This window comes from Podarcis gaigeae (genome assembly GCF_964106915.1).
Source record: "Podarcis gaigeae genome assembly, chromosome: 8".
Lineage (NCBI taxonomy): Eukaryota > Metazoa > Chordata > Lepidosauria > Squamata > Lacertidae > Podarcis > Podarcis gaigeae.
Window position 1 is genome coordinate 57,590,888 of NC_139684.1, and position 19,935 is coordinate 57,610,822.

At 47.8% G+C, this 19,935-nt stretch overlaps 1 protein-coding gene across 3 annotated transcripts in view; it reads left to right on the forward strand.

The window, feature by feature from the left end:
- Window positions 1–2,782: 2,782 nt before the first annotated feature.
- The window catches only part of MACF1 (microtubule actin crosslinking factor 1), a 292,549-nt gene continuing 275,396 nt past the window's right edge, over window positions 2,783–19,935 (forward strand). For all 3 annotated transcript variants that reach the window (XM_083751563.1, XM_083751572.1, XM_083751574.1), the window contains exons 1-2: window positions 2,783–2,933; window positions 8,047–8,323. In XM_083751563.1, the coding sequence (XP_083607689.1) occupies window positions 8,104–8,323 (220 nt within the window). In that variant the 5' untranslated portion in view covers window positions 2,783–2,933; window positions 8,047–8,103. The remainder of the gene's footprint in view (window positions 2,934–8,046; window positions 8,324–19,935) is intronic.

A 19,935-nucleotide genomic window follows, 5' to 3' on the forward strand; every position in this document is an offset into this window, starting at 1 on the left:
CCAAGAGGTGTACATATTTTTCCCTATCCCACCACCGGCTCACCTCAGAAAGACGAGAAGCTGTGCAAGAGCATGGGAGCGTTTGTTCATTTCTGTGGGATGTTGCACAAAATAATTCATAGAGGTGGAAGGGACTCCAAGGGTCATTTAGTCCAACCTCTTGAAAATAGAGGAATCACAGCTAAATCCCTGGCAGATGACCATCCAACCTCTGCTTTAAAACCTCCAATGAAGGAGAGCCCACTATCTTCTGTCCCACTGTCAAATGGGAAGCTGCCTCATCCTGACGGTCCATCGATTGCAGCATTGTTTACTCTGATTGGCAGTAGCTCCTTGGGGTCTTGGGCACAGAGGGGGGGTCTTTTCCGCCCCATCTCTGTTCATTCTTATCTATATTTTAATAATTTGATTATGCGTACTTGCTTTTCCAAGTCTGCCGATTTTATTGGTATTTTCTTTATGAATATTTTATATTTTTTAATGTGAACCACTTAGAGGTTTGTTTGCTTTTACTAAGTGACACGTTTCGTTAAATGAAAATAAATGAAGCTACCTGTTACCTGACTCTCTTATTTGGAAATGCCAGGCATCAACCTTGAGACCTTCTGTGTGCCACACCTTTGCAGTATGGGCTCTCCCCCCACCCCCCCGAGCTAAATGGTGCTTTTTTAGGAAGCTGCTGTGGTCCACGTACTACCTGTTCCCACAGCTTGATTGGGATTCCTTTCATCATGCAGGTGCATCAGTGTTTATAAACATAAGAACCTAAGAAGAGCCCTCTGGATCAGGCCAACGGCCCATCTAGTCCAGCATCCTATCCTCACAGCGGCCAGACAGATGCTTCTGGGAGCCCCCAAACAGAGTGCAAGAGAACTCTCCCCTTCTTTGGTTTCCAGCAAGTGGTATTCAGAGGCATGATGTCTCTGGCAGGTGAGGTCAACACCACCATCCTGGCTAGTAGCCATTGATAGCAATCTCCTCCATGAGTTTGTCTAACTACAGATATCCAAGTTGCTGGTCATCACTGCCTTCAGTGGCAGTGAGTTCCACAGTCTAACTGTCTGAAAAAGTATCTGTCCTGAATCTTCCAACATTCAGCATCATTGCATATTCATGAGTTCTAGTGTTATGAGACAAGGGAAAAACATGTTCTGCCATGCACTCCTGAATGGCACATACTTTTTTGGACACAGGCTGATTTTTTGAAAGCAGCAGCACTGCTCTGCTACTTGCAGGGAAGGCGACATCTTCCACAGAGAGGCAGCAGCCTGATTTTCTTTCCCAGAAAACTAGGTTGCTGTCCCTTAAGTTTAATCTGAGGCAGAGCTCATAGGCAGCGCCTGTTTTTCAGAGCAGGACTCTGGAATTTGTGATTGTTGTAAGAAGGCCACCTGTAAATAGCCACTCCTTTGGTTCATCTTTGGCGAATCAGACTCACTTCCAGGTGAGCAGGTGGAAGAAACATTTGCACTTTGGGAAAGAGCTGATTCTTTCCCCATTTATTCAAGAGCCACAAACGACTGTGTAGGCAGATGGACTAACAAACAATGATCTGCTATTTTTTGTGAACTTCCTTGCAAGGCTTGTTGTAATAATAAGAGATGGTAACTGAGTCACCTGCAGAGTGCATTTCCGTTCTGTTAAGTAAGATGATCATCTCGCAGTTTGGAAAATTCAGCGTTGCAGGAAAAGAGATAAAGCTTCCATGTTTAGAAGGAGTATACCTAGGGGTGGGACAAGCAATAGGAGAAGGCTGTTGTCTGTTAAAATAGGCGGGGGCTGGCCACAGCATGAATGGGAAGCTGGACCAAAGGCTGGACTGATTTGGGAGCAGACAAGCTCTTCTGATGCTCCGATGGAGGTGTGTGGGATGGGTGTGATTTGTGTCAGGCTGGTGTGACTTTGGAAAGCTCCAGAATAGTGCCAACTTCTATAGGAGGGTGTGCTATCTATGGCAAATGATGGCTGCTGCATGAACCATATCCTATGCCAAGCTGTGCATAGAATTGTTGAGGTTCAGCAGATAACAGGCCTGGCGCCAGATCCACAGAGGCTCCAGTATGCACATGGAGTCCCTGGTGTAGCCAGGCTCTGAGATAACTACATGGATGGAAGGCATTACTTATCCCTCTGGAAATGTGCATGGATCAGCCTTTGCCAACCTGGTGCCCAACTTCCATTAGCCTTAGCCAGGCACTGTCTGTATCCTAGAACCTCTGGAGGGCACCAGGTTGGCCAAGGCTGCCATGGACATGGGATTCTTCTCTCCAGTGCTGGCTGTGAGAGGACAGGAGTGCGTTTCTCTCTCTGCTTCATCTATGCCAGGCTCCTGGTGTGTGTGTGTGTGTCGGGGGTCCATGATAAGTGCTAGGCTGAAGGCAGGGAGCAGCTTGGATCCTGGTGTGGGGGGGGAGGGAGAGGAGAGAGAGAGAGGTTGGGATTTGGAACAGGATGCCAACTGCGAGGCTCTGGCGTGGGCAGTTCTCCGGGGGGGCGGTGGATGCCTCTGGCCGCTCTGCTGGCCTGGGTGTGGGATAGGTGTGGGCCTTCTCTAGGGAGCCTCCGCCAGCATCTAGGGGGAGTACCCATGCCAGGGGGCTAATTGTGGGCCCTCTCCCCCCATGATCACCTTCCCCGTGGTGGCCACTTGTGCGTGTGGACGGGGAGAGGGTCGTGCCACCCCTCTGTCCGCGTGGGCGCGCCTGGCCGCGGGGCGGTCCCGATCCAGGCTGGGCGAGGGGCGGCGTCTGCGCGCTGCTGGCGGCGGAGAGAGGGAAAGAGAGGGAGGGACTGGCGGTTGGCGGCCGCTCGCTCGCTCGCTCGGCTCGGGCTCCTGCTCCCGCCTTCCTTCCTCTGCTGGCTGCCTGGGCAGTTCGGCCATTGTGCACGCGCGGAGGTCGGATCCGTGCGCTCCGACCCACTCAGGCCGCCTGGTAAGGTTAGACCGGGCGGGGGGGGGGGGCAGGCGGTGTATGGAGGGGATGTAGGGAGGGAGGGCGGAGGCGGCCGGGGCATTTTCTCTCCCCACATCTCCTCCGCGCCATGGCACTCTGGCAGCATCTGGGGGAGGGGGAGGGGAAGGGGGCACCCTGTAGCCTGGGGGTGGGAGAAGGGAATGACCTGGCGGCGGGGGAGGGAGGGAGCAATGAAATGGTGCCAAAGCAACAGCCCCCCCCCCCGCCGCCGCTTCCAGGCAAGGATGCTCCAGCGGCATCTTTGCACCTGCTGCTGCTCCAGCTGCAGCCCCCAGACCCAAAAGGCTGGACGGGGCGGGGCAGGCACCGATCGGAAGGCAGAAGGCGAACCTTTAAAATAAGGGGGGGTTCTGTGCTGGATTTGTACCCACGAGCCCACGGGTCGCTTTCCTCTGCGCGCCCCTCCCCCGGCCCCCACCGAAGCACCGAGGGTCGCGTTTGTGCCTCCGTTGCACGGAGCCTCGGCATGCCGCCGTCTACTCCCACCGGAGGTTTCTGGGGTGGGTGTGTTCCCCAGGAACCAGGCACCCCAAAAAGGCACCCTGCCTTTTCATTTCTCCCCACCCCGGGTTGCCCTGGCAAGGCGTAGTAGTCGCCCGATGGGCTTGTGGGTTTGCCTGTCAGATGGATGCCCATTGAAACGGGCGCGCAGGTATCCCCACTCCCAGCAATGGAGGGGGAAGGGTGCTTTACTGGGGCGCGGGGGGAGAACAGTGAATGGAGGCTTACAAATGCTCTTTGTTCTCGACTATTATTTTCATTGATTACAAATAGGATTCCAGCCTCTTGTTCCCCATTCCTTGTTTTGAATTACCCTCCCCTTCAGAAATCATAGCGGTAATAGCATCAAAATGGAAACGAGGGTATTTATAAATGGTGCTAGCAGATAATGAGGTCTGAGGATCGGGATGTTGTTGTTATTGCTCCATCACACTAAATGCACAATTTCGCTTTTTAATGGCCCTGCAGGTTTAGAAACGGGTATTATTTAGAACTGTGGTTCATCATCTCTTTGATTGCGTGTGGATTTAAAAACATTTATCCTCCACCACTCAGTCTAGGGATGGAATTATATTTTGCATCTGATGGCTCGTGATCAAGTGGATTTTTCTTTTTTTAAAAAAAAACTGTTTCCAACTGGATTCCAGCAGTTGTGGCTTTTTTTGTTTTTGGCATATTATTGAATAGAATCACTGTATTAAAAAAAAATCTGAAGAGAGGGATGCTTTGAATGGAAGCAAAGGCATTCAGTTTATTAGTACAGTAGCCTTCTTGCATTTCTCGTGCCCAAGATGGGGGATTCTCTCCCTCTCTGTCTCCCTCTCTCCTTTCTCTCCCTCTCCCTCTCTCCCTCCCCACATTTCCAACCCCCTGCTTTTAGCACCTTAAACTAGAGCCTTGTAAGGCTGATAGTAAGGATGCATCCTTCTGGCATTGGTGCTCAAGAGTCCAGGGTTTGCAAAGGAGGAAGGCATTCTGCATTTATGAGAAAGGAGGACCACTTGGCTGTCAAGGAGGCTTGCCACGACACAGCAGTGGTACTCCAGGAAGATGACAATTCCTACGAGGGAGAAGCCACACAGCAAAGGGTCTAGGAAGGGAAGCATGCTTCCTTCGAGGGACCCTGCTCTCATTTACTACAAATGTAAAAAAACAACACCAAAAATCCTTAGCACCAGTGTGGACAATGCCCACTTTGTTCTCCATGGAAGCCGAGTTGGCCAGACCTGAAAGAGTCACACAGGGCTTAATTGGGATTTCCCTGGACTCAGATCTGTCTTCAGTGCCAAGTCTCAACCTTGGAGTATATGAAATGCTATTGCTGTGCGCCTCTGAGCATATGCAGAGTGCCTTCTGATCCCTACTGGCTGGAACCATGTGGAGCAGGGACTTCCAGATCAAGGAATGTGGCTTCCAGCAGGGGTGGAATACACAGTCATTCCCAACTGCCACAAATATACGTGTCCTAGTTGACAATTGCAATGTAGAGTGCTGAATCTCTGGACAGGCATGTTCTCTGTGGTACCTCCTCCCTTGCATCAGCCTGGGCAGGGGTAACTCCAAGGCACCTTCAGCATAATTGGGGTTTCTTATATGCATCAACATCTCCACACCTCACACACCCAACACAAACACACAGAAACCTCATGCCTAACTTCCATAGAAGCTGTATACTTGCCTGTTACAATTTTCAGTGCAAGAGCTCCATCCTGTGACATGCGGTGTGCATGTGTGAAGTGCCTTTCCCTCACCCTTGAGAAGCTGCAGCTGCCTCCAGCACCTTGGGAGTTGCAAGACAGGGCTTCTAAGACAGCATTCCCCACCACTCTATCTGACAGGCGAGGCATGCATATTTTATTTTGAATTAAAAATGGGAGGCATGCCTTTGTTTTTACTTTGAAAAGAAGCCTGTCTTTTATGTTTCTCTGTAGCTGCTAGATGGAGGTGAGCAGGGACTCATGCAGAGAAGTAACAGGCAGCCTCCTCTGAAAGTTTGAACATGGCTATTCTATGGCATAGGGCAGGAGTAGCCAATGGAGTGTCCTCTAGATGTTGGACTATAGCTCCCATCAATCCTGACCATGGTCATGCTAGCTGGGGCTGATGAGCGTTATCATAGAATTGTAGAGTTGGAAGCAACACTGAGGGCCATCTAGTCCAACCCCCTGCAATGCAGAAATGTTGGTTGGAGTCCAACAGCTTTTGCAGGGCATTTGTTAGCTATGCTTAATATAGGATGTGACTCCTATGTGCACTTGAACCCTGCAGCTCTTTGTAGAAATTAAGTAACAAGACTAGGGCCAGATCACACTGGAGATGGGCCAAGATGAACAGGGAGGCTGCAAGGGGTTGGACAGATCTGAACTCTTTTTCTTCTTTTTAAAATCAAGTTTCTAGACCTCATGGAAGTGAGAGTTGAAACCAATGTCCTGCAAAAGCACTGAAGCTCTAAGTTACCACTCACTCCTTTAGGACTTCCTGCCATGTTGCCCTCTCTTTTTCTTTTAAATATGTTTTTATTATTTTATATAACAAGGACACAGAAAGAAATTTGGCACCCAATGCAGAGGTCTAATTTTCTTGCTTCCTACCATCAACTAACTACAATGCGTATTTTGTATCTTTAAATGGTCTTCTTCATATGTTATCCCAAAATGTCTGTCCTTGGCTTGCCGTGAGCACTGGAGATTGTGCTTGTCCTTTATTTTAATTTCCATAGAGTACAAAGCAGTCCCATTGTGCAATAAAATCACCCATAGGCCTTCGTCCGGTAGTGGCTACAGACCTTTCTTTTCCATACCTCTTTGTGCTTACTGACTGGCAGCCTTCCCCAAGAAGGTGCCCTCCAGATGTATTGGACTCCTCTCAGTCTCAGCATCATATAACAGTGGTGACTGGGGCTGATGGGAGTTGTAGTCCAAAACATCTGGAGGGTACCAGGTTGGCAAAGGCTGATTCATGCACATTTTCAGAGGGATAGGTAATGCCTTCCGTCCATGTAGCTATGGCAGGGAATAAGAATCAAATAACCTAAGAGCTACCCTGATGGATCAGGCCAAAGGTCCTTCTCTTCTAGGTTCCTCCTTCCCACTCTGGCTGAACAAATGCCTCTGGGCAGCTCACAAGCAAGGGGTTAAGTCAAGCCCAGCCACCAGCCAGTAGCCATCCCTGCATTATGTAGCAGCCAATCCTTTAAATTAATTATGTGTCACGTGGATGAGAAGACTTCTTTTGGTCTGTTCTGAATCTCCTGCCAACCCCTTTCCTTGGCTGACCCCTGAGTTCTGGAGCTGTTTCCTTCACGTCATTCCTGGGCAAAACCACCCGCACCCTTGATATATTTGGAGGAAAATAGGGGGAAATGAATTTGCTTCGTTCAAAAAGAACATCTGCGGGATGTTTAAAGCACAGGAATCTCAGGGCAAAACATGCAAATGTGCATAATGGCTACTGATTTGCATAAGCTGTTAGGAGCACAGTCTTTAAGATTCTTAGGCAGATGTCAAGGTTTTCAGGCACAGAGAATGTTCTGTTTTTGGAGCAAAGGAGGGAGATCAACTTGCTCTTGGTTCATTAGCACTGTGTAAGGTGCAATGCTTTCCGGGGCGGACTTTGGTAATCTTTTGTACTATGGTGCCCCTGAATGGATCTTTTCCATTATGAGTCTTCTCAATTTTGCACCCTGTTGGCTTGGTGCCCTGTGGGGGGGGGGGACTGCCCGCACCACCCTAAATCCAATGCTTTGGAGTCACCCTCCTGCCAGGAGATGTTTGTAACCTCATGGTAGTGGAGATCAAGGACCTGGGGGCTGGACTAGATGGGAAGGGCAGTGCAGGAGAGCATGTTTAGAGCGCCACTCCCTCACCACTGCTTGATTCCACTTGTCTGTGGGGCGAGTCCAGCTCTGTGCAGCTCAGGGGGTCGTGCTAAAATCTGACGGGCAGGTGCTGTTCCTGATAAAATCCATAGCCAGGTCCTGTCTCAGACTGTACAACACAAATGAATTTTTGACCCACAGAGGCACTGTAGCACCAATATCAAGCCACCCTTTTTGCTCATTGAAGGGTTCTGATGGGCTCAAAAGCTTGCTTGCTATTTTGTGACATTTTGGCTGGGTAATAAAGGGACTTTGCTCCCCCCCCCCCAATAAAAATGGCACATTAACTCTTAGCTCTGCATGCTGGTGTAACTTCCACTTCCACTACTGAGACTATGGAAATGGGTTTGGCAGGTTTCTCTCTGAGAAAAGCTTATTTGTTTGGCATGCAGTGGGTAAGCATGGTTTGCTTGACTACCCCATCCTAGATGCTCATCAGGCTACAAAAAGTGTCAGCTGTTTTCAATTTCCCATCGATTAACAAACCCGTCACCATAAATTCACCCACTCACCCATTGGCTGTTATGTGCCTTCATATTCCCACTAACCTGAGATGTGTTTGCAGCTCTGATAATACAAATGTCTTTGTTACTTTTACTGTATGAGTCGCAGTTGAGTGCAAAACTGTGACTATGGAATTAAACTGATCAATTAATTAATCAATAATTGTAATAATCATGCTGATATTCCTAGGCCGGCTGTTCCTAAGGATCGGCAGCCCCTCTGTGCCTCCTTCCCTCCTTCGGGGCCATGTCGTCCTCCGACGAAGAGACCCTGAGCGAGAGGTCTTACCGGAGTGAGCGTTCGTGCCGAAGTGAGAGGTCCTATCGGAGTGAGAGGTCCGGCAGCCTGTCTCCTTGCCCACCGGGGGACACCTTGCCCTGGAATTTACCTCTCCATGAGCAGAAGAAGAGGAAAAGTCAAGACTCTGTGCTGGATCCAGCAGAAAGAGCCGTCGTCAGAGTAGCTGGTAAGGAAGCTGGTTCAATGCCATCGTTTCAGGGAGGGGAACCTCAGGGCGGGGGGGGGCAGTGTGGCCCTTGAAGCCTCTCTGTATGGCCCTTTGGACTGTCTCCAGGCCACTTTCCCTGGAGTTTTCTTTAGAGCAGGGTTTCCCAAACTTGGGTCTCTGGTGTGGGAATGTTCAGGGATGCAGGAGAGGATATATTATGAGATTATATCCTTATCCAACTTGTGCTAACAAGTTCCCAAAATATCAGCAGAGTAAGACATTCCCCTTTTTAAGTTCGCAACGGTAACGTGTGCTCAGGTTCGCTAGAACCTCTATAACAATTACTCTGGTAATTTCCCCTTCGTTCCCTCTTAAAATACAAGACACAACACAGTCTTTTATAAAAGTATAAAAAGAGTTTACTCACGTTCTGTTCACAATAGGATCCCAGAAGGCAGACAGGCTTAATAAGGTAATATACCGGTACATTTAGAATCTATCTTATAGGAAGATAGTCCCTTTCTCCTTTCTTGGCTGGGAGCCAAGAGGGCATCCTTAGCAGATGTTACTTCTTTGAAGGAAGATGGCAGAGAGAGCAAGAGGCAAGAGAGAGATGGCTGCCCTGCCCTGTGCTTTTATCATTAGCTGCACAGGTGAGGCCACATCCACCTCTGGTCACATGCAGAGGAAGTCTGTCCCAGGACTGGCTGGACAGACATCCCTCCCCATGTCTCAATATGTACACTCCAGGAATGTTGTAATTGACTGCTCCTGTGTTTTTGCACTGCAACTCCCATCATTCCAAGCTAGCAGGACCAGCGGTCAAGGATGATGGGAACTGTAGTCCAAAAACATCTGGAGACCCAGGTTTGGGGAAACCCTGCTTTAGAGGCATGTCAATTCCTAGAAAGTTGGATAAAAGTGAAGATGACAAGGCCCAGGAATGTGACCTCTGCCGATCAAGAAGTTTCAAAATGCTCATGCATTGGGGTCCATGTTCAAATGCTTGTGGTGAACTTCAGACTCCAGCATGCCGGAGCATATGCGCACACAGCCCTACCTGAAAAGCTGTCTGTCTGAGAACCACTTGGGAAAACTGGGCTGAGTCAGGGGGGTGAGCCACAGTCTTACTGTCACGTTTTGGGGCTGAGTCACATGAGTAGGACTGAAATAATTTAGCTCAAAGAACTCATGTCTCCCTGCAGAGCTTAGCACTAGATCAGTGTCTCCCTAATGGCACACTCCCCCTTTAATTAAAATTAGAAGCACGTCTCACCCAAGGACCTATTTGTTTTTTGAATGTAAAAGGGGGAGGATTTCCTGCCCTCAGAGGAGCCTATCCAGCCTCCTGTGTTTCTATGGAAGATACTGTTCTTAGGCAAACTCAAAGACTGGAGGTGATGGGTAGCAGGGGAAGGAGACCTGAATTAGAGCAAGCGAAACCCAAAGAGAAGGGGGCGTTATCATGATTGGTACCAAAGAAGAACTGCTCATTCCGATAAACTTAATTCACTTGTGCGTATGCCAGTTTGAAATTGCCCATTGTATCACATTGAGGCTAGGCTGGTGGCAGGAAAAACCTACTGGGAGGATGGATATGGCACAGAGGGCATTTTTAAAGTAGCCACTTGGCTTCCAGTGGCAACTCCAGAAAGACAAGAAAATGGGTTGGGATGAATGCACTGGTTGTCTCTCCTCCTTCCCACTTTCCCCGCGTCTTCCTGGTACACCCTCCCACCCCCACGTCTCCCCCAGCTGGATGCATCTCATTTCCATATCGCTGCCTCTGTCTTGCGTCTTTCTTTGTCAGTCCTGGGCTGAGCACTTCCACAACCCTGGCCTCCTCTCCAAACAATCCACTCCCTGTGACAGGCTCCTTTGCTCCCTCCTCGGGCATGACAATGGCAGCACTGCAAGGAGCAGTGAAGTGGTCACTAAAGGGGACTTCATCAACTGACTCAGGGTCAAGGGCATGCTGGGGGCCACTCAAAACCTCTCAGATGGGGCAAACGCTTGCCCACTGCTCTGGACCTTGCTGGGCCACCTGCTTCTGTGTTTGTGACAACGCAAATGTTGTGATGTGGTTTTTGTAGCAGCAGTGCAAAGGCAGTGAAAGCTGTGATGGTGTTATGGAAAACAATGTTATAGAGCAATGGAGGCATCAGAATGGCTATGTTTTCTGGGGAAGGGTTGTAGATCAGTGATGGAGCATTTATGCAGAAGGTCCCGGGTTCATATCCCAGCTGAGAGAAGGCACCCTGCTTGGAGCCTTGGAGAGTCCCGGCCAGTCAGTTTAGACACTTCTGCACTAGATGAACCAGTTGCCACTCAGTATAAGGTAGTTTTTTTGTGGCGAGATTCAGGACAGATAAAAATGAAAGTACTTTTTCATGCAGCACATTGTTAAACTATGGAACTTGCTCCCTCAGGAGGCAGTGATGGCCACCAACAGTGGAAGCTCAATGCTCAGAGCTCCCATTTCACTTTTTACTGGATACATATAGCTATAGGGGTCCAAGAATGGATCAAGACTAGGTGCTGAGAGACATGCTCATTTTTTTGATCCAGGTTGCATTCGATTTAGAGGTGCTTTTTGCCTCCTGGAACAAAACATCCAGGCACCTCATGGCACTCATCTCCTTTCAGCCTTAGCTGCTTCTTTTCAAATAAAATTGCTGCTGCTACTCCATTTATATCTCACCTTTCATCCAAAGGAGTCAAGGTGATGTACATGGCTTTCCCACTCTCCATTTCCTCCCTGTGAGGCAGGTCACCCTGGTAGCTTCATGGGGATTTGAACCTTAGCTTCCCAGAGCCTTACCTAGCGCTCTGTACCACTCTGGCTCACATTTGTGAAGAAGTTTTACAGCAGCCTTGAGTCCCTTGTGAGCAGAGAACATTGGGGCCCTCAGCTACTTTAGTGACCTTGATTTATTTACAGTGGTACCTCAGGTTAAGAACTTAATTCATTTGGGAGGTCCGTTCTTAACCTGAAACTGTTCTTAACCTGAGGTACCACTTTAGCTAATGGGGCCTCCCGCTGCTGCCGCGCGATTTCTGTTCTCACCCTGAAGCAAAGTTCTTAACCCGAGGTACTATTTCTGGGTTAGCAGAGTCTGTAACCTGAAGCGTCTGTAACCCGAGGTACCACTGTACAAGTATCCAGGTTGCACCAGAGGGGCAATATTAGATCTAAAACAGCACCAGTCCCCCGAGTGTAACAGCATACCAATGCAGACTCCCCCTCAAGGTAACTTCTCACCCAGCTTCTAAAGCCAGGCTTCTTTTTCCTTTCCTCAGTCCTTTCCCTTTTTTTCTTCATCCTCAATTCAGGCAGGTGGGGTAGGATACAAGCTTCAGCAGCCTGGAGTAGCCACTCACTCATCCAGGACTATTAATTAAGCCTCATCAGCTCTCAAGATGTACAAAGGCAGAGAAAGGGGGAGAGGAGGAAATTTTGCATCTCTGAAGAGCATGTTTATAAGAATGCAGTGAATAAATACAGATAACTTGTTGGTGTCCTCTGAGCGTCCTGGTTCATCGCAAGTTCTCTCATGGGCAGTCACTGCTTTCCTTTCCTCAGCAGGCCTGCCTTATTCCGTCACTCTAGTGGGCATCAGGTAAATGGTTCAGAGGCAAAACGGCAACAAAGGCATCTCTGGCTGACTCCTTGTGCTGTCACCATCTCCTTAAGGGAGACATTTCCATGAATGCAGCAGCGGATGATGGCTGCCTTCAACATTAATGACACTCGCCTCATTTAGGGGCTGGGGGAAGGATAGCTTTCTGCTGGAATGATGGATTGAGCTGCTAAATCTTTTGGGGGGAAATAAGCAGTGTTAATACAGTCCCATACTCCAAAAGAAGTAAAAATGGACACTGGGGAAAGGGGCCATTTGTTGTGGGTCAGTGTTGACAAGGTATAAATTGTTCAGACAAGGGGTGCATTGTTCATTCCACTGCACACTAGAGGGGGCATTCCCATCAAATAAGGGACATCTGTCAAGCAGATGTTTTAATCAAACTCTAGTAAATTTAATTCCACTGTTCTTGTTGTAGTTTATCCTCTGTGATTGCAGTCCTTCCCAGGTTTATAGCAGCTGTAGGTTTTGATAAGCCTGCTGTCCACTTCCTTGTCCAAATCATTAGCAAAGTTGACATGTTCACACATATGAAGTGCAAATATAGCCATAAGCAGGAGCCTGCTGAATCAGGGCAAAGGGCCATGTAGTCCAGCATCCTGTGGCCAACCCAATGCTCCAATGGGAAGCCTGCAAGTCAAACAGGAGCGCATCAGCACACTCCCCACCTAGTCCTAGCAGCTGGTATTCAGAGGTATACTGCCTCTGACACTGGAGGTAGAATAAAACCATTGTGGCTAGTAGCCATTGATAGCCTTGTTTTATTGCTATGGCCGATGGCTGACGCAAATAATGATTCATTCATCCATTCATTCATTGATAGCCTTGTCTCCCGTGAAATTCTCTAATCCTCTTTTAAAGCTGTCCAACTTGGTGGCCAACACTGCCTCCTGTGGGAGTTTAACGTTGAATATGAAGAAGTACCGTACTTTCTTTTATCTGTCCCATTGAATTGTAGAATGGTAGAGTTGGAAGGAATCCTGAGGGTCTTCCACATTCCATTTCATTGGATGTCCACAAATTCTAGTGTTGTGAAAGAAGGTGAAAAACTTTTCTCTATTCCCTTTCTCCATGCCATGCATAATTTTTATGAACTTCTATCATGTCACCTCTTACTTGGCCTTTTTTCTAAACCAAAAAGTCCCACATGCTACAGCGTTTCTTCATAGGGGAGCTGCTCCATCCCCTGGATCATTTGGGCTGCCCTTTTCTGAACCTTTTCCAGCTCTACAATATTGTTTTTGAGGTGAGGTGACCAGAACTGTACGCGGTATCCCAAATAGAGTCACACCACTGATTTGTATAATGGCATTATTATATTGGCAGAGTGACGTGGGTGGCGCTGTGGGTTAAGCCACAGAGCCTAGGGCTTGCTGATCAGAAGGTCAGTGGTTCGAATCCCCATGACGGGGTGAGCTCCCATCGCTATGTCCCAGCTCCTGCCAACCTAGCAGTTCGAAAGCACGTCAAAGTGCAAGTAGATAAATAGATACCGCTCTGGCGGGAAGGTAAAGGGCGTTTCCGTGCGTTGCTCTGGTTCGCCAGAAGCTGCTTAGTAATGCTGGCCTCATGACCCGGAAGCTGTATGCCGGCTCCCTTGGCCAATAAAGCGAGATGAGCGCTGCAGCCCCAGAGTCGTCCGCGACTGGACCTAATGGTCAGGAGTCCCTTTACCTGGCAGTTTTATTTTAATTTATTGCCTAATAATCCTTAGAGTGAAATTGGCCTTCTTCACAATTGCCACATGCTAGGTCTACAGCTCAGTTGACCCCAAGGTCTCATTCTTGGCCAGTCACTGCCAGTTGACTGGCACTGCCCTCAGTTTGGAGAGATCCCCTTCACAATCTCTTTTTGGTTTAACAACCTCAAACAATTTTGTATCATCAGGAAACTGATGAGAGAACTGTCCCCTCCTGCTGCAGTCCTAGAGGTGTCATCTCTAGGCTAGTCAATAGTTACCGGTAATCATAATTTTACATGCTGCTTAAAGTAAATAAGCAACCTCTTGTATATCCCAAATGAAGCATCTTATTTCGTCAAGCTGGATACAAGGAAATTGCGTGTTGTCCTTTGACAGGTTTATGTTGTTAGCATCTTTCTTGAGAAACGAGGGAGTGCGCCTCCAGGGGTGAAGTCAAACTGCTGTGTTAACCGTACCAAAGTATCCTTCCTGGGCAGTGTGTATGGAGGTCTTGGACTGCTGAGACAACAAAAAACCCCTCTTGGCCTCACTGATATGGTCCAAAGGAAAGCAGAACAATATGTTTAGCACCAGCTTGGCTGCAGGAATTGCCAGGAGGAAGCATACAATTGCCATTCAACCATCTTATGGACTCCACTCCGGATTTGTGTAGAGTTTACTCCTAAACCTTTTCTTCTCCTAAAAATATATTGCATGGTACCAGAAATTTAGGAACAGAGTCTTCCTTCTCCTAGATGGGTTGCCTTCCCAGGTTGACGAGCCCTATATATGATTTATGTATTCAATTTCTATACAGTGGAACCTCGGGTTGCGGACGTAATACGTGATGGAGGCACGTCTGCAACCCACAGCGTTCGCATCCTGAAGCGCCATGTCTCTGCAGGCGCCGGCACAATTTTGTGCTTCTGCGCATGCGTGAAGTATGATTTAGTGCTTCTGCGCACGTGCGAGTGGAGAAACCTGGAAGTAACCCATTCCGGTACTTCCGGCTTTCCCGCGGTCCGCAACCCGAAAACACATAACCTGAAGCATCCGTAACATGAGGTATGACTGTACTGCCCTTCATCACAGGGCAGTTTACATTATAAAAACACAAAAATACATACCATAATAACAAAAACAATACCCCCACCACCACCCTGCAGGTTAAAAGGCAACATATTGTTAAATTAGCCAAAGGCCTGGGAGAAGAGGAATGTTTTTGCCTGGCACCTAAAGATATGCAATGAAGGCACCAAGTGAGTCTCCTCAGGGAGAGCATTCCACAAACGGGGAGCCACTGCAGAAAAGGCCCATACTCGCGATGCTACCCTCTGGACCTCTGGTGGAGGCGGCACACAAAGAAGGGCCTCAGATGTTGATTGCAATAAATCTATTTGTTTATATAAAAAACCCACAATTTGAGAGCTGAAATTTGAGGACTGGAAGGGGGATATTGGTGAGGACAGCACTTTAGAAAAAGGAAGAGCACTCTCGTTTACTTGATGAAGTTGTGAATATTTTTGCATTCCCATTATGATTTGGTGCTCTATACTATTGGGTGCTCTGTGTTATTTGAAACTATTCTAGTTTCCACCTGGGAACAGGGATGTGCCACTAAGAAGCCCAGGAGCAAAGAGGTGATTTTCTTCTCTTTTTCCTGGGGGTGGGTGGGAATGAGTTCCTTCCCAAGTGTTAGTTTGCATATTATTAATGTATTTAAATACATGCAACTTCAATAATAAGCACTTGGCAGAGAGTCATGTTTGGTGGGGCTGTGGTGGAAATATGATGTGTGTGTGAGAGGATAAATGAAAGTTAAGGACAAACAAAGGAGAACTTTGTGCTCCAAAACATGCTTAGGAAGTGAATGGTAATTGACAACAATTGTCATTAAGTAGCATTGAGGCCAAATCAAAATGCAGACAATTGAAAGCAACAGGGAGGCAAAAATGCAGGTCAGGCTGCAGCTGAAATTGTGCAGGAACCCGTCCCCCCCCCCCCCATGCTCACTTCCCTGTCGTGCTCTAAGCATGACAGATGCTTTACTTATTTTTAGGGTAAAGTTGACAGCTGAAATAAGCAACACTGTGCAGAGTGTCTTTTCTGGAGATGGGATGTTCTAAAAAAAGGAGACCTGGTTTATTTTTCTGGTAAGGTGATGATCTGAAGTACATGATGTGTCTTAAAATAAATGAGTCTCCTGAAAATAAGGGACGAATTCACGTTTGCCTCATTTAGGCAGAGGTGAAACACTTGGTAAATAAATGCCAGGTAGAGGCTAGATACTGTAGACAGAGCCAACTTATAATTTGGAGGCTCTATTAATTTGAGCATCTCTCGCTTAAGCTTATGGGTTTGTTTGTTTTAGTAACAACCACCTGGGGGTTATTGATAGTGAGGAACCTCCCTTTCGAACCATCCAAGATATGCTTTGGAAATTCATATTCAGTAGTATTTAAAACATTCTATAAGTGCTGTGGTCTAAAGCACTGAGCCTAGGGCTTGCCAATTGGAAGATCGGCAGGTCGAACCCCCGCGACGGGGTGAGCTCATGTTGCTCGGTCCCTGCTCCTGCCAACCTAGCAGTTCGAAAGCACGTCAAAGAGCAAGTAGATAAATAGGTACCACTCCGGGGGGAAAGTAAATGGCATTTCCGTGCGCTGCTCTGGTTCGCCAGAAGCAGCTTAGCCATGCTGGCCACATAAAGCCAGCTCGGCCAGTAAAGCGAGATGAGCGCTGCAACCCCAGAGTCTTTCGTGACTGGACTTAACTGTCAGGGGTTCTTTACCTTTACCTTTTTACAAGCTTTAAAAAGAAGGTAATAAGTTTCAAAACCAGATTTGCCACACATTTGGAGGTTTTTTAAAAAGGGGGGAGAAACCCCAATATCTTCTACTGAATTTTTGTCTACTGAAGTTGAAACCCCATAATCCCTGCCCCACCCCCTGCAAAGTTTGTTGGAAAGTTGTTGAAAAGCAATGGAGCTCTGAAATCTGGGCTGAACCCCTTTAAAGACAGGCTGGATGGCAGCTGCAAACATTTCTTGACAAACAGTCACACCCATCCCACCTGCTTTTAAAGGTGAGACGCATTATGCTCACTTACAAGTCTCTTTCTTCCTATGAAGCTGCTAAGGAGCTCTGAGGCACCCAAGGGTGGTGGATCTGCTTCCAGTGGCAGTGGCAGTGCTGGGTTCTTGGTGATGGGAAGGAGATGAGCCTTCTGGCTCTTCCGCCCCCTTTCCTGTCTGGCCAGCACCCTCCCCTATTGATAGAGATTCCCTCTGTTCCATGAATGGGGCAGGACAGGGAGCTAGAGGCACTATGTCTCCTTCCCTAAGGCACACATCCATTCTCCCTCAGGCCACTCTAGTCCCATGCCACTCAGGATCAAGGGGCTCATGGCACCCAGGCCCACTTTCTCTCCACGGTCCTGCAGCACAGAGTACCTCTGCTACGCTAGGCAGCACTGGAGGTGTTTTGCACTGACACAACTGATGTCCTGTTCCCACCCTGCAGCTGCATTGCATCAACATTTCACGACTGGCCCTTCTTCCCCTTCAGCAGGAAAAATGCTTGCAAATCCTACTTCATCCTGTGCACTTGCACAGGGGCGCCGACTTATAAAAAATATTGGGGGGGCCCATACCGACTTATAAAAAATATTGGGGGGGCCCAAGACCTCCAAACCGCTGCTGCTGGGGGAACGAAAGGGGCGAGCCCCGGGCTGCCCCGACCTTAAGTGAACCTGTGAGGGCCCGCCCGTTGCGGCAGCCGATTGGCTGCCGCCATGGGCGGTGAATATTAATGAGCTAGGGGGAATCCCCGCGAGATTGTTGATGGGTCGAGAGCCCGCAACCCCACCCCCTCTCTAGATCGGGAGTGGCTTTGTTTTAACTCATTACTGAATGTATTTTAAAAGGTAACTATCGTCAAACAAGGAAAATAAAAAATACCAACATAATTTTGTGATTTTACAAAGCATAATATAACTAAAAATTTTCTTAAATTATTGGGGGGGCAGAGCCCCCCCAAACGAATTTTTGAGGGGGCTCAGGCCCCCTCAGGCCCCATGGAGTCGGCGCCTATGCACTTGCAGATGAGTGACAAACAAGATCATTCGTACAGTGGTACCTCAGGTTACATACGCTTCAGGTTAAAGACTCCGCTAACCCAGAAATAGTGCTTCAGGTTAAGAACTTTGCTTCAGGATGAGAACAGAAATCGTGCTCCGGCAGCAGCGGGAGGCCCCATTAGCTAAAGTGGTGCTTCAGGATAAGAACTGTTTCAAGTTAAGTACGGACCTCCGGAACGAATTAAGTACTTAACCTGAGGTACCACTGTACAGGAGAGGCAAATCACGCTGGCATCTCTCCTTTTGTACTTCAGGGTGCTTGAATTGGGCTGGAGTGTGCCAAGTAGAACACTTTAAAAACAAAAGAACAAAATGCTTCACCAACCCACTCTGAGAACTGGTTAAGAGCATGTGCTATGAACTGGCAATCCTTGGGTTCTGAGCTTAGCGCTGAATTGACACTTGCTCTTTAGAAAAGCTGCTGAATCTCAGCCTCAGTCCTCAAGCTGTAACGTGGGCCTAATAATGCTGGTCTACATTACAGCATTCCTGGGATTACAGAGGTAGTGTTTATTTGATGCAATCCTGTACACACTTGCCTGAAATTTAGCGGGGCTTATAGACATGTATAGTATTGTGTATAGTATAGTATTGTGCTGTCAGCTAGACAGGACAGTGAGAGCGGCAGGACCCAACCCAGATGTTCCCAATTTCCTACAAAGTGGTGTGTGTGTGCGCGCGCAGAATTTATAAAGTGTGGCCTGGAGTGGTTTTTTTGACAAACCACTTAATCCCTACTCCTCCTTTTGGGGTTACTTTCAGTAACAAAGTTTCAAGGGTGAAAATGGCTTTTTTGAAATGCGTGCATTTGGGGGGGGGAGTGAGCGTAGGTGCAGAGAACCATGGTGGGTGTCGTAAGGGTTCAGCTCTCTGCATTGTACTTCAGTATCGCCTGCAAGGGATGCAGAGGCCTCCTCCCCTCAAAACCCCAGCACCTCAAGTTTTGCTTATGTAGTCTGCATGGGAGAACACCGAGGAGAATTGTCATGCCAGTCAGCTCATGAGAGATTGAAACTGGAATGGAATAAGGCGCTTTTCAGGTTGCCATTGCAACGCAGATGGCTGAGTAACCATTCTGTTGGTTGCCATGGTTACAGAGAGAGTGGGGGAAAGGAAATATATATAGCTGACTACTCCTGGTTTGGCTCCACCTATCCCCATCCGTAAATAGGATAGTGGGTCTCAAGATACCCGTTTTGAAGGGAGTTCTCCCCCTCAGAAAAAGACTAAGGTTTTTTTTGGGGGGGGGGGAGTTAAAGCTGTTATTATTATTATTGCATGTTATAATGTATATAAAACAGAGAGAACAATCACAGCAACAGACAAAAATTGAAAGATGAAAAACAACACTATAAAATATACACATAGAATGAGTTAAAATAAAAAAGTAAAGACTATCAACTTTATCAAGTTGAAAAAGACTTAAGTTTTTTAACACTTTCTGTTGTGAAGAGAATATTATGTTACAAAGGCAATGTCTTCACTGGGCCTAGTTTTTTAATTTTAATAATTATTACTCTGTCTTATGCCATCAAAGAATGCCCTCAATCACTTTGTGTGCAGGACACTCATTCACTTCTGAAAACCCCCAGGGTTGCTCCAAAACATTTTGGTGCTCAATGCAGAAATGGAGTATATAAATTCAACCCATCCATTGCCCAAGTGACTGCCCCCATACACAAATTGATAAAGGGCACAATTTAGTGAGTTCTTCTGCGCAAGCAACTTTGCTCTCCCCTGTGTGTGCCACAGCTACGGGTAAGATTTGCCTGCGTCTACCTGCCACTCATTGCAGCCCCACCAGCCTGCAGTCTTGTGTCATCTTGTGAAATCCCACAAAGAGAATCTTTGGACTCTCCTGCTAATTGACCCTTGATGAAAGTGTAGCTGATTTTGTGCACATACAGAGAACTCTTTCACCCTGCACACCTCCATTTCAAGCTTGAGACAATTGGGGCCCACAGCGGTCAGGAACTTATCTCATACTTCACTCCTTTTTGCGGGAAGGGGGGACCTGGCTTTAATTCCCAGGCAATTTCTGCCATCCCCTTTATTTATGTCAGTGGGCACATTCTAGCTTCCCAAATAACAAAGTAAGCGGTTTCTTTTCTGGGGTCTTGCACTTCTCAGGATTTGCCACCAGATGTCGCTCAAACTCTTCAGTTCATTTG